At 51.6% G+C, this 13805-nt stretch overlaps 1 protein-coding gene across 1 annotated transcript in view; it reads right to left on the bottom strand.

Annotated features, from left to right (window-relative positions):
* Nucleotides 1-13805, bottom strand: part of MAST4 (microtubule associated serine/threonine kinase family member 4) — a 193174-nt gene that overhangs the window by 139885 nt on the left and 39484 nt on the right. Inside the window, exon 2 of the mRNA XM_029070088.2 lies at nucleotides 3278-3437. Within this exon, the coding sequence (XP_028925921.1) occupies nucleotides 3278-3437 (160 nt within the window). The remainder of the gene's footprint in view (nucleotides 1-3277; nucleotides 3438-13805) is intronic.

The raw sequence follows: 13805 nt of genomic DNA, 5'->3' as shown, positions 1-13805 counted from the left end.
AGCTAAATCTGAAACTTCCCAGAAACCTGGGAAGCAGCATGGCCTAGTGGATAGAGCACGGGCCTGGAAGCCGGAGGACCTGGGTTCTAATCCTGCCTCTGCCACTTGCTGGCTGTGTGACCTTGGGCAAGTCATTCAACTTCTCTGTGCTTAGGTTTCCTCAACTGTAAAATGGAGATTCGGTACCCGTTCTCCTTCCTACTTAGACCGCGAGCCCCATGTATGACAGCAATTCTGTCCAACCTGAATAACTTATATCTACTCCAGCGCTCAGGACGCTGAGCGTCTTGACACGTAGTAAGTGCTTAACAAATAGCATTAAAAATATAGAATAAACCATTCTCCTGGAGACGAGGTGACGAGTTCTTTTTTTTTATGGTATACGTTAAGCGCTTACTATGTGCCAGGCACTGTACTAAGTGCTGGGGAAGATTCAAAGAAACAATGATCAGGGTATTTGGGCCAAGCTTACTATGTGCCAAGCACTGTTCTAAGCGCTGGCGTAGATAAAGGGTAATTAGGTTGTCCCATGTGGGGCTCACACTTTTAATCCCCATTTTACAAAAGAGGTAACTGAGGCACAGAGAAGTTAAGTGGCTCGCCCAAGGTCACACAGCAGACGCCGTGGCTTAGTGGATAGAGGCCGGGCCTGGGAGTCAGAAGGATCTGGGTTCTAATCCCACCTCCGCCGCTACGTGTCTGCTGTGTGACCTTGGGCAAGTCACTTAACTTCTCTACGCCTCAGTTACCTGACTCGTAAAATGGGGATAAGAGTGTGAGCCCTATGTGGGACAGGGACTGGGTCCAACCTGATTAACTTGTATCTGCTCCAGCATTTAGAACAGTGCTTGGGACGCTGTGAGCACTTCACAACTATCACAAAAGTGACGGAGCTGGGATTAGAACCCAGGTCCTTCCGACCCCCAGGCCCGTGCTCTTTCCACAAGGCCACGTCGCCTCTCATTCGCGGCATTAAGGAGTCAGAGTGACGACTTGACAAGTATTACCGGGGCCAGATCAGGTCTGAGTGGGCCGACCGTCTCCTCAGACTTTCTGCTGAGCAATGAGCAGACGCCGTGGGGTCAAAGTTGTCACCTCCCCTCTGCTCTCCCCCCGATTCCCCACCAGTTGAAAGGGTAGCAGATGGAGTCGGGACTGTCATCTGCAGAGCCACGGACATTTTGCCTAAATTGGGCGAGATGACATCAATAAACTTTACTTAAATTTGATTTCTGTCGACTGCCAAATGGCACCGAAAAATCCCCACAAAGTATGTTGCTGTTTTATTTACGCATCATTTGCCGCTTACAGTACGAAAATTAGCATCTGTCAAGCGAATTACCCAGCTGCATACAGGGGGAATTAATGAACGATATCAGTTTCCAATCTGGAGGAGAGCTGGGCATTCGTTCAATCTGGAGGCTGAATTTTAATATTTAATATACTCCAACGGCCTCCGAATCGACGATCTGTCGTGCTATTGTCATCTGTTGACTGATCGGCTCGATCCGTGATTTGTTGAGTCCGTGGGGCCCGTGGCTAGAGTTCTCTATCGAGTCCACTTTCCTGAAACTATATTCCTTAAATATTCATACCACTGTGTCTACTAAGTGTATTTGCGGGGGGGGGGGGGGGAAGGGGGAGAGTTTTTCTCTTAAAGATGGCAGCGAGGAGGAGGAGGAGGCCCGTAGGTAAACCTTGTCCAAAATAGCTGAGTTCAGCGGGCACGCTGAGGACCACTCTCGTGGCCACGACTCAGGGTGGACAGAGAGGGAGGAGGAGGGCGACCAGGATGGTCAGGTGATGGACGAGGAAATAAAGCCTGGAAAGATGTTGGCTGAATGGGAACTGGATGGGAGACTCTTGTGGGCAGGGAACGTGTCTACCAACTCTGTTACCTTGTATTCTCCCAAGAGTGGAAAGAACCCGGGCCTGGGAGTCAGAAGGTCATGGGTTCTAATCCCCGCTCCACCACCTGTCTGCTAGGTGACACCTTGGACAAGTCACTTCATTCCTCTGGGCTCAGTGTCCTCATCTGTGAAAATGAGACCATGAGCCCTAAATGGCACAGCAACTCGATTTGCTGTGTCTGCCCCATTGCTTAGAACAATGCCTGGCACATAGTTAATAATACCATTATTATTATTATTTTGATTACAGGGCTCTGCATTCATTCATTCAATTCAATCGTATTTACGGAACGCTTACTGTGTGCAGAGCACTGTACTCAAACACTCAAGAAATACCACCGATGGACTGATTTGGAGCTGGAGGGGGCAGGGTCAGAACCAAACCAAGGTAATCCTTCCTGGCGTAGTGGGGAGGGGGGCAGGGATCTATATATTGAATCCTATCCCACCGGAAGCTGCAGCGGCCCAAAATTTGGGGACCATCAAGTGGGGTTTGGATCGATTCAAGGACACGTGTCCAAGCAGGGTCGCTAGGGGAGAGACAGGAGAGGAGAGGGGAGAGGCAGGGGTGTGGGATGTTCCACACTGGGTCACTGAGGGAGAGTCAGGGACGGAGAAGGGAGAGTCAGGGGTGTTGGATATTCCATGCCGGGTCACAGAGGGAGAGTCAGGGATGGAGAGGGGAGAGTCAGGGGTGTTGGATGTTCCACGCTGGGTCACTGAGGGAGAGTCAGGGATGGAGAAAAGAGTCAGGGGTGTTGGATGTTCCATGCTGGGTCACTGAGGGAGAGTCAGGGATGGAGAAAAGAGAGTCAGGGGTGTTGGATGCTCCATTCTGGGTCACAGAGGAAGAGTCAGGGATGGAGAGGAGAGAGTCAGGGGTGTCGGATGTTCCACGCTGGGTCACAGAGGGAGAGTCAGGGATGGAGAAAGGAGAGTCAGGGGTGTTGGATATTCCACGCTGCGTCACGGAGGGAGAGTCAGGGATGGAGAAAGGAGAGTCAGGGGTGTTGGATATTCCACGCTGGATCACGGAGGGAGAGTCGGGGATGGAGGGGGGAGAGTCAGGGGTGTTGGATGTTCCACGCTGGGTCACGGAGGGAGAGTCGGGGATGGAGAGGAGAGAGTCAGGGGTGTTGGATGTTCCACGCTGGGTCACGGACGGAGAGTCAGGGATGGAGAGGAGAGAGTTAGGGGTGTTGGATATTCCACGCTGGGTCACAGAGGGAGAGTCAGGGATGTTAGTTGATCGGTGCTGGATCACTGGGAGAGAGTCAGGGTGTGGGATGGTCCTCGCCCACTCACAGGGAGGGCAGGTGTCCAGAAGAAGGGCAGCCAGCACACGGCCCCTCCAAGCGTCCACTCACCGGTCAGGGCTCCTCCCAGGCTCCCCCGCCGCAGCTGCCGGCCATCCTCACCCAGCTGCTGCTTGACCTTGAGGGTCTTGGCGCCCCCCAGGCCGTAGTACACATCGGGGCTGCTGTACTTGCGGACGGGCCTGGGCGGCGGCGACAAGATGTGGTCCAGCTGGGGACAAGGAGAAGACGGGCTCACTGGTCGGTCCTGGACCTTAGCACGGCTCACCACGGCCCCCCAGACTCCCTCCTTTTCTTCCTCCTCCTCCTCCTCTTCCTGTTCAGGCACCCCAACTAACCCAGACGACTGGTTCATTCATTCAATTCAGACGTATTTACTGAGCGCCGTACTAGGCTCTTGCGAGAGAGCGACAGAACGATCGACAGACACATTCCCCGCCCACAACGAGCTGACGGTCTAGAGGGGGAGACGGACGGGAAGAGAAAATCAATAAATGACAGATATGGACATAAGGGCGGTGGGGCCGAGAGGGGGGGGATAAATAAAGGGAGCGAGGCAGGGCGACGCAGAGGGAGTGGGAGAAGAGGACAGGAGGGTTTAGTCGGGGAGGCCCTCTTGGAGGAGACGGGCTTTCAATAAGGCTTTGAAGCCCGGGGAGAGTCGTCTGTCAGATTTGAAGAGGGAGGGCCAGAGGTTGGACAGAGACGAGGGGTAGGCCGCTGATTCGATCTGTATCTTTTAAGCGTTCGATAGCTGTGATTGATTGATTTATACGTACATCCGTCCCCCGCCCCAGACTGTGAACTCCCTGTGGACAGGTAATTTGTCCAGCAAATGTCTCGTATTATACAGTCTCTTTAGACCGTAAACTCGCTAGGGGCAGGGAACGAGTCTGCTAATTCTGTTGAACTGTACTTTCCCAAGCACTTAATACAGTGGTCTGCACATAGTGAGCATTCAATAAATCCCAGCCGTTGATACTGTACTCCCTCAAGCGCTCAATTCAGTGCTCTGCCCACAATAAGGGCTCAATAAACACCGCGGATCGAAACGGAGTGACTCGTGTTGGAACCGTATGCTGTAGGTGATGGAAATGTTGAAGCCCCATAGAGGAAATGTTTCGAGGCTCAATCGTATTTATTGAGCGCTTACTGTGTGCAGAGTACTGTACTAAGCGCTTGGGAGAGTACAATCCGACAATAAACGGCCACATGCACTGTTTGTGACTGTGACTAAGGGAGGGTGTTTGGCCTCCCATGGGTTTGAAATAGGGGAGGTTTTCTCAAAAACTCGGTCGCATGGTTTTTTCCGTTGGGTTTTTGGAGAAGCAGCGTGGCAGAGTGGAAAGAGCCCCAGCTTGGGAGTCAGAGGTCATGGGTTCAAATCCTGGTTTTGCCACTAATCAGCTGAGTGACTTTGGGCAAGTTACTTGACTTCTCTGCGCCTCAGTTCCCTCATCTGTAAAGTGGGGGGTGAAGACTGTGAGCCCCACATAGGACAACCTTGTATCTGCCCCAGCACTTAGAACAGTGCTCGGCACATAGTGAGCGCTTAACAAATACCATTTTAGAGAAGCAGCGTGGCTTAGTGGAAAGAGCATGGGCTTGGGAGTCAGAGGTCGTGGGTTCTAATCCCAGCCCTGCCATTTCTCTGCTGGGTTACCTTGGGCAAGTCACTTAACCTCTTCGTGCCTGTTACCTCATCTGTAAAATGGGGATGAAGACTGTGAGCCCTACGTAGGACAACCTGATTACCTAGTATTTACCCTAGCACATAGTAAGTGCTTAACAAATACCTAATTATTATTATTATTAAAAACCCCTATGATTTGGCTTTTTACTTTATGTCAAATTTGGCTTCCAAGATCTCCAAAATGTGGGGTTTCATTTTAGCTTTTGCTTCTGATTCACCACCCCACCTTACAAGTGGGCGCTCCTTCTGTGCCATTTCTCTGTTTTGGGTTTGGAAAATGGCCCAGAAGGGAAGGCGAGTACATCCCGGCTCCCTATTGGCCGACAGCGCGGAGTTCAGCACAGCACCATGCACAGCTCCCCAGCTCTACCACCTGTCTGCTGTGTGATCTTGGGCAAGTCACTTCACTTAGAGAAGCAGCCCGGCCTAGTGGCAAGAGCAGGGGCTTGGGAGTCAGAGGTTGCGGGTTCTAATCCCCGCTCCGCCATGTCTCTGCTGTGTGACCTTGGGCAAGTCACTTCCCTTCTCTGGACCTCAGTTACCTCATCTGTAAAATAATAATATCGATGGCGTGCGCAAAGCACTGTTCTAGGCGCTGGGGGGGATACAAGGTGATCAGGTTGTCCCGCGAGGGACTCACAGTCTTAATCCCCGTTTTACAGATGAGGTCACTGAGGCCCAGTGAAGCGACTTGCCCAAAGTCCCACAGCTGGCAAGTGGCGGAGGTTGGATTCGAACCCATGACCTCTGACTCCCAAACCCGGGTTCTTTCCACTGAGCCATGCTGCTTCTCATGGGAATTGGGACTGTGAGCCCCATGTGGGACAGGGACTGTGTCCAACCTGATTGGCTTATATGTATCTCAGCGCTTAGAACAGTGCTTGGCACATAGGAAGCACCTTAACGAATACCATAATCATTATTCTCTGGGCCTCAGTTCCCTCATCTGTCAAATGGGGATGGTGACCCTGTGAGGGCCAGGGACTGTGTCCAACCTGATTAGCCTGTATCTACCCCAGTGCTTAGGACAGTGCCGGCACGTAGTAAGGGCTTCACAAATTCCATCATTATTATTAAATTATTATTAACAAATACCAATGAAAAAAAACTCTACCCACAGATGGCGCTCAACGACCAGCATTGATCGCCCGACGAGTCGCCAGGGAATCTGGTCGAACTCAGGGCAGTGGGCCCCGGTGCCCACTTACCCCAAGCCCCCTACCTTCATGTGGAGCCTCGACCCCTTCCTTGACACAAGGGGAACCAGGCCACACACGCTCAGAGAAAACCCAAACCCTCAACCCAGAGCCAGGACCCCAAAGAAACGCCAGGTTCCTCCCAGAGCTGGAGAAGCAGAGAAATCAAAATATTCACGATGCCTCTTAAAACATCCAATCCTTCCAGGCAACTCATTCCCTAATTTAGCGCGATTAAGTTGTCTTGTTTTTGTCCATCCGTCTCCCCCACTTAGACTGTGCGCCCATCAAAGGGCAGGGATCGTCTCTATGTGTTGCCAAATTGTCCATTCCAAGCGCTTAGTCCAGTGCTCTGCACATAGTAAGCGCTCAATAAATACGATTGAAGGAATGAATGCCTCTTAAAACATCCAATCCTTCCAAGCATCCCATTCCCCAACACACTCTACTCTCCCAAGTGTTTAGTCCAGTGTCCCGCACAAAACAAGGGCCCAATAGATACCACTGATTGACTGCTGCCTTTTGTGTGTGGTATTTGTTAAAAGCTTATTATGTGTCAAACACTGTTCTAAGCACTTGAGTACGTACAATTTAAATTAGTTCGGATGCAGTTCCTGTCCCCCGCGGGGCTCACGGTTTAATTAGGAGGGAGAACAGATACTTTATCCCCATTTTACAGTTGAAGAACTGAGGCCCAGAGAAGTTAAGTGACTCACCCCAGGTCACCCAGCAAGCAAGAGGCAGAGAGTCAGGATCAGAACCCAGATCCTCTGACTCCCAGGCCTGTGCTCTAGCCACTACGCCATGCTGTGTGCCGGCCAGGGACCCAAGCGCTTCGTATAGTTCTCCGCGTACAGTGGTCAATAAATAGGATCGAACGATCGACCCGCTGATCTAATAATAATAATTATGGCATTTGTTAGCACTTCATTCATTCATTCAATAGTATTTATTGAGCGCTTACTATGTGCAGAGCACTGGACTAAGCGCTTGGAATGTACAAATCGGTAGCAGATAGAGACGGTCCCTGCCCTTCGACGGGCTTACGGTCTAATCGCTTACTATGTGCCAGGCACTGTTCTAAGCGCTGAGGTGGATACAAGCAAATCGGGTTGGACACAGTCCCTGTCCCACGTGGGGCTCCCAGTCTTGAACCCCATTTTCCAGATGAGGGAACTGAGGCCCAGAGAAGTGACTTGCTCAAGGTCACAAAGGAGACAGGGGGCAGAGCTGGGATTGGAACTCATGACTCTCTGACTCCCAGGCCCGTGCCCTATTCAATACGCCACCCTGCTTCCCTGCCTGAGACTCGAACACGGATCTCTCGCCAGCAGGTGCCCTAGACGGAGGACACCCTCTGAGCCAGCTCTGAGCCACTGGGCACTTAACCCACTCCCGGTCACCTCCTCTTAACTCCCACCCAACAGTGAAACTTCTTCCCATTTACGGATCATGTAGGTAGAGTTTTTATAAGCCCTGGGAACCCCTCCAGGAGTTACTATGTGCTAAGCGCTGCGCTAAGCGCTGGGACAGAGGCAAGACGATCAGATGGTTTCTAATCCCGGCTCCGCCACTTGTCTGCTGTGTGACCTTAGACAAGTCACTTCACTTCTCTGTGCCTCGGTGACCTCCTCTGTAAAATGGGGATTAAGACTGTGAGCCCCACGTGGGACAACCTCATTACCTTGTATCTACCCCAGCTTTCAGCCCAGTATTCGACACGTAGTAAGCGCTTAACAGATGCCATATTTATTATTAATATTACTATTAGATGGGTCACATTCCCACCTGGACCTCACAGTCTAAGAGGGAGGGAGAGCAGGGATCGTCTTCCCATTTGGCAGAGGAGGAAACTGAGGCTCAAAGAGGTGGGGTGACTTGCCCAAGGTCACTGTGGCGGGTCGCTGTGGGGAGGGAAGGTGCCTGTTGTTGTAGCAGCGTGGCTCAGTGGAAAGACCCCCGGCTTCGGGGTCAGAGGTCACGGGTTCGATTCCCGGCTCCGTCGCTTGTCGGCTGCGTGACTGCGGGCAAGTCACTTCACTTCTCTGTGCCTCAGTTCCCTCATCTGTAAAATGGGGATTAACCGTGAGCCTCACGTGGGACGACCCGATGACCCCGTATCTCCCCCAGCGCTTAGAAAAGTGCTCTGCACATATTGCCATTGTTCTCGTCCGTCCGTCTCCCCCGATCAGACCGTAAGCCCGTCAAACGGCAGGGACCGTGTCTATCTGTTGCCGACTTGTTCATTCCAAGCGCTCAGTACAGTGCTCTGCACATAGTAAGCGCTCAATAAATACTATTGAATGAATGAATGAACAAATACCAACATTATCATTATTACTCTCCCAAGCGCTCGGCACAGCGTTCCGCAGAGTAAGCGCTCAATAGGTACGACTGGATGGATGAAAGAGGGACAGAGCTGGGATTAGAGGCTGGATCCCCTGGCCGCCCCCGGCCATGGCATCTATTTGTTTCAGCGTTGTCCATCCCATCACTCTTAGCCGGGCTACGCTGGATCGTCACGCCCGCTTACCTTCGCTGACCTTATCTACTAAACCCCAGCCAGCACACTCCGCTCCTCTAGTGCCAACCAACTCCCTGTACCTCATTCTCATCTAATGGGGATTAAGACTGTAAACCTGACGTGGGCCAATCTGATGACCCTGTATCTCCCCCAGCGCTTAGAACAGTGCTCTGCACATAGTAAGCGCTTAATACCAACATTATTAACCTGCCCCCGAAACCTTTCCCTCATCCTCCCTCGGGCCTAGAACCCCCTCCCCTTTCACGTCCGACAGACCACCGCTCTCCCCGCTTTCAAAATCCTCCTGAAACTCCCCCAAATTAAGCCCGCTAGACTGTAAGGTCCTGGTGGGCGGGGAATGTGCCTGCGAACTCTGTTGCGTTGTGCTCTCCCACGTGCCCCGAAGTGCTCAATAAAGACCATCGATGACGACGGGATTCCTGGTAGACCGGAGTAGCTGATGCAGGTGAATGGAGCCGAACCCAAAGCCACGACGTGACCCAGCGAAATATCATCCTTTGAGGAAGGCAATTAGGTAACACCGCATCTTGTAATGATGATAATGATGATTAATGTGTGCCAGGCACTGTATTAACAACTGGGATGGATACAAGCCAATCGAACTGGACGCAGTCCCCGTCCCACGTGGGGCTCCCGGGCTCCATCCCCATTTTACAGACGAGGGAACCGAGGCCCGGAGGAGCAAAGTGCCTCGCCCAAGGTCACACGGCAGACAAGCGGCCGCGCCGGCGTTAGAACCCATAATAATAATAATAATAATGTTGGTATCTGTTAAGCGCTTACTATGTGCCAAGCACTGTTCTAAGCACTGGGGTGGACACAGGGGAATCAGGTTGTCCCACGTGGGGCTCACAGTCTTAATCCCCATTTTACAGATGAGGGAACTGAGGCACCGAGAAGTTAAGTGACTTGCCCAAAGTCACACAGCTGACAAGTGGCCGAGCCCATAACCTTCCGACTCCCGGGCCCGTATTCTATCCTCTACGCCATCCACAGATTCATTCTGCCAAGATGTCTTCCGCTCTGAAATCCTCATCCGCAGTCCTCTGGAAACCCAACTCAGAGAACGGCATCTCAGCGGTGAGACAGCCTCCAGACCGCCAACCCTCTCTCCCTCCCTCTCCGACTTCACACTTCCCCCGTCCTCCAGATGAGCTTTAATTGGCAGCAGCGAAACGAAAAACCACAGTAATCCTAGTCCCCAGGAACACTGTGTTAGATCTCAGAAAATAGAACCCACAATCCCACTGCAGTTCCCCCAGCTGTAAAACAGAGCTTCAGAACTAATTTGATCTTTTAAAGAATTGATTTGCTTTTCTCTCCTCCGGGGGAAAATGTAAATTAGCACTTTGATATCCCAATCGTGGTTTTTTTTGGACTGCCAAATGGACTTTCCAAACCAAAAATCCATCCTGCCCTTCCACACCAAAAAAAAAAAAAAAAAAAAAAAAATCAGCAATTCCATTAGCAAATCGGAGCTTCGAGACCAGGGATAGGAGAAGGTAATAATAATCATCATAATGTTGGTATTCGTTAAGTGCTTACTCTGTGCGGAGCACTGTTCTAAGCGCTGGGGTAAACAGAGGGTAATCGCGGCTCAGGGGCAAGAGCCCGGGCTTGGGAGTCAGAGGTCATGGGTTCGACTCCCGGCTCTGCCACTTGTCAGCTGTGAGACTGTGGGCGAGTCACTTCACTTCTCTGTGCCTCAGTTCCCTCATCTGTAAAATGGGGATTAACTGTGAGCCTCACGTGGGACAACCTGATTACCCTGTATCTCCCCCAGCGCTTAGAACAGTGCTCTGCACATAGTAAGCGCTTAATACCAACATTATTATTATTAATCAGGTTGTCCCACATGAGGCTCGCAGTCTTCATCCCCATTTGACAGATGAGGTCACTGAGGCACAGAGAAGTGAAGTGACTTGCCCAGAGTGACACAGAGGTGTCGATGATCACTCCTGAGATACGACAGGACTCTGGAAAAATAACCGTACCGCACGTGAATTCAAGGAATTCTTCTGGCTCGGCCTGTTTGGAGAGCGCAGAAGCCACAGCGGATGACGAATGGAAAATGAACTGTTGGGAGCGTGTGCTCATTCGACTATGAATCAGACCTGAAAGTAGTGTTAAATCAGCCCGAGAAGGTCTGGAAAAGTGACAGCCCTCATCCTGGCTCTGTTTTTGGATTTCTGGGTATAACTCCCCAACACACACGCTCCACGCCCTCGCCTCTCCTCCCATTTTCGCCCAGGCTGGCTTGGGAGTGGCTTACTGGAAAGAGCACAGGCTTGGGAGTCAGAGGACGTGGCTTCTAAACCCGGCTCCGCCACCTGTCTACTGGGTGACTCTAAGCAAGTCGCTTCCCTCCTCTGGGCCTCAGTTTCCTCATCGGTAAAATGGGGATTAAGACTGCGCGCCCCGTGCGGGACAGAGACCGCGTCCAGCTCGATTTGCTTGTATCCACCCTAGCGCTTAGTACGGTGCCTGGCGCAAAGTAAGCGCTTAACAAATACCACGGTTATTATTATTAATTACGTGGGGGACGAGAGCCACACACCCAGAGACAGAAACAGAGACAGTGACAGAGACGGAGACAGGTCGCGAGAAGCGGCGTGGCTCAGTGGAAAGAGCCCGGGCTTGGGAGTCAGAGGTCATGGGTTCGAATCCCCGCTCTGCCACTTGGCGGCTGAGTGACTGTGGGCAAGTCACTTCTCTGTATCTCAGTGACCTCATCTGCAAAATGGGGATTAAGACTGTGAGCCTCACGTGGGACGACCTGATGACCCTGTATCTACCCCAGCGCTTAGAACGGTGCTCGGCACATAGTGAGCGCTTAACCAATACCAACATTATCATTATTATTATTAAGAAGGGAGTGGGGCAGGAAGTTACTGCTGCCTCCTGTTCTTTCATCAGTTTCCTTTCCCTGACACTTCGGGAAGGGTGAGATCTGTCCCGTTGGACAACTGCCCGAATAACCTCATGAGGTCATCTAAACTTCTCTTTGGTTTTGGAGGGACAGGAGGTCCGAGCAATAACTCCAGCCACGGAAGGATCCATCCTAAGTGCTGGAGTAGACCGTCAGGTAGGACACAGTCTCTGTCCCACGTGGGGCTCACAGTCTAAGGAGGTGGGAGAACGGGGATCGAATCCCCATTTTACAGCCGAGGAAACTGGGGCCCAGAGAAGTGAAGTGAGTCACCCAGAGTCACACAGCGGGCAGGCGACCAAGCCAGAACTAGAACTCGGGTCCTCTGACCTGCAGGCCCGTGTTCTTTGCGCTTGGCCACGCTGCTTCCTCACACCCCTCCGGTGGAGACCCGGCTCATCTTTACGTGGAAAATGCGACGCGAAGTCCCCCAGAGACTCTCATTTCGGTGATCCGCTGCTCGCGTTCCAGAAACCCTGCCGACCCAGAAAACGACGGGCCGGCGAATTACTTCTGGAAGCAACACACTCGCTGACTGACGGTGCTATAAAAGGGTCCTTAATCAGCGTGAATAATGCAAACGCTTCAGTCAGAAACAGGTAAAGAGAAATTAAAGCTGCTTCCCAAATCCTACAATTTCTCAACTACAAGAGGAGAATCCAGTTCCTCTTTTGGGGGGAATTGTCAGGTCTGGAGCCGCGTTAGATCCCACCAGACAGGAAGCTCCTTGAGGGCGGGGATCATTTCTAACAACTCTTTTTTTTTTAATGGTATTTGTCCCACATGGGACTCCCAGGCTTAATCCCCATTTTCCCGATGAGGGAACTGAGGCCCAGAGAAGTGAAGCGACTTGCCCGCAGTCACACAGCTGACAAGTGGCGGAGCCGGGATTCGAACCCATGACCTCCGACTCCCAAGCCCGGGCTCTTTCCACTGAGCCACGCTCACAACGAGAAGCAGTGTTTCCCAGTAGTTAAAGCATGGGCCTGGGCCTGAGAGGGACCCGGGTTCCAACTGTGACTCCCCCACTTGTCTGCTGTGTGACCTTGGGCGAGTCACCTCACCTCTCTGTGCCGCAGTCTGCTCATCGGTAAAATTGGGGATGAAGACTGTGAGCCTCACGTGGGACAACCTGATTACCCTGTATCTACCCCAGCGCTTAGAACAGTGCTCTGCACATAGTAAGCGCTTAACAAATACCAACATTATTATCGTGGCCGGTGAGCGGGTCTGTCAACTCTGTTACATTGCATTCATTCAATTCATTCAGTCGTACTTCTTGAGCGCTTCCTGTGGGCAGAGCACTGTGCTAAGCACTTGGGAAGTACGACTGGACTCTCCGGTGCTCTGCCCACAGTAAGCGCTCAATAAATGCCACCGAAGACATTCACATGATCTACGTAGCAGGAGTTATTTACATGATCTATTTAACAGGAACTATTTCAACGGGCTATGTAACAGGAGATTATTTAAATGATCTATGCAATGGAAGATATTTACGTGATCTACATTTGGTTACAGGCGGGGGAGGAGGAAGGGAGAAAAAGAGGGAGGCTGAAAAACTAAGATTTCTTGGCCAGATGCTTAGCTCGAACGCGAGGTCGCAAAGTCCCTTTCAGTTTGGGGGGAGCCTCGGGGAGGGGAGGTGGGGGAGACAAGGAAAAATGACCCATTCTTCTTCATCACTAGCTGGCATGGTCCTCTGGCTACAAAAAAAAAATGCTTTAATTATCTGAGGCGCCTGCTCTTCGGGGAGAAACTGACCAAATTTGCATGGAATGTTAATGGGGAGAGACAGGTCCGAGTTCTTCATTGAAACCATAGCTGTTCTACCTTCAATTCATGCATTCATTCCATTTTATTTGAGCACTTACTGTGTGCCGAGCACCGTACTAAGCACTTGGGCGAGTACAACAGAACACTAAGCAGACACATTCTCTGCCCACAACGTGCTTACAATCCAGAGGGGGGGACGGACATAAATGGAAATAAATACATGACAGAGACACGCAAATTCTGTGGGGCTGAGAAGGGGGATGAATAAAGGGAACAAGTCAGGGCGACAGAAGGGATCTTTAACCCGTCAATAGCAATCGACTGGGTGCCTACCACTGTGTGTGGGACACTGTACTGGGCGCTTGGCAGAGCCAAGTAGAGTCAGTAGCCCCGAGCTCTGCCCTGGCCGCGATAACTCCAGAGACAGGAGGAAGCAAGAC

The sequence above is a fragment of the Ornithorhynchus anatinus genome, chromosome 1 (assembly GCF_004115215.2).
Source record: "Ornithorhynchus anatinus isolate Pmale09 chromosome 1, mOrnAna1.pri.v4, whole genome shotgun sequence".
In the NCBI taxonomy this organism is placed as follows: Eukaryota; Metazoa; Chordata; class Mammalia; order Monotremata; family Ornithorhynchidae; genus Ornithorhynchus; species Ornithorhynchus anatinus.
Note: the sequence above shows the minus strand (reverse complement) of the source record. Positions and strands in the feature narration are given on the sequence as shown.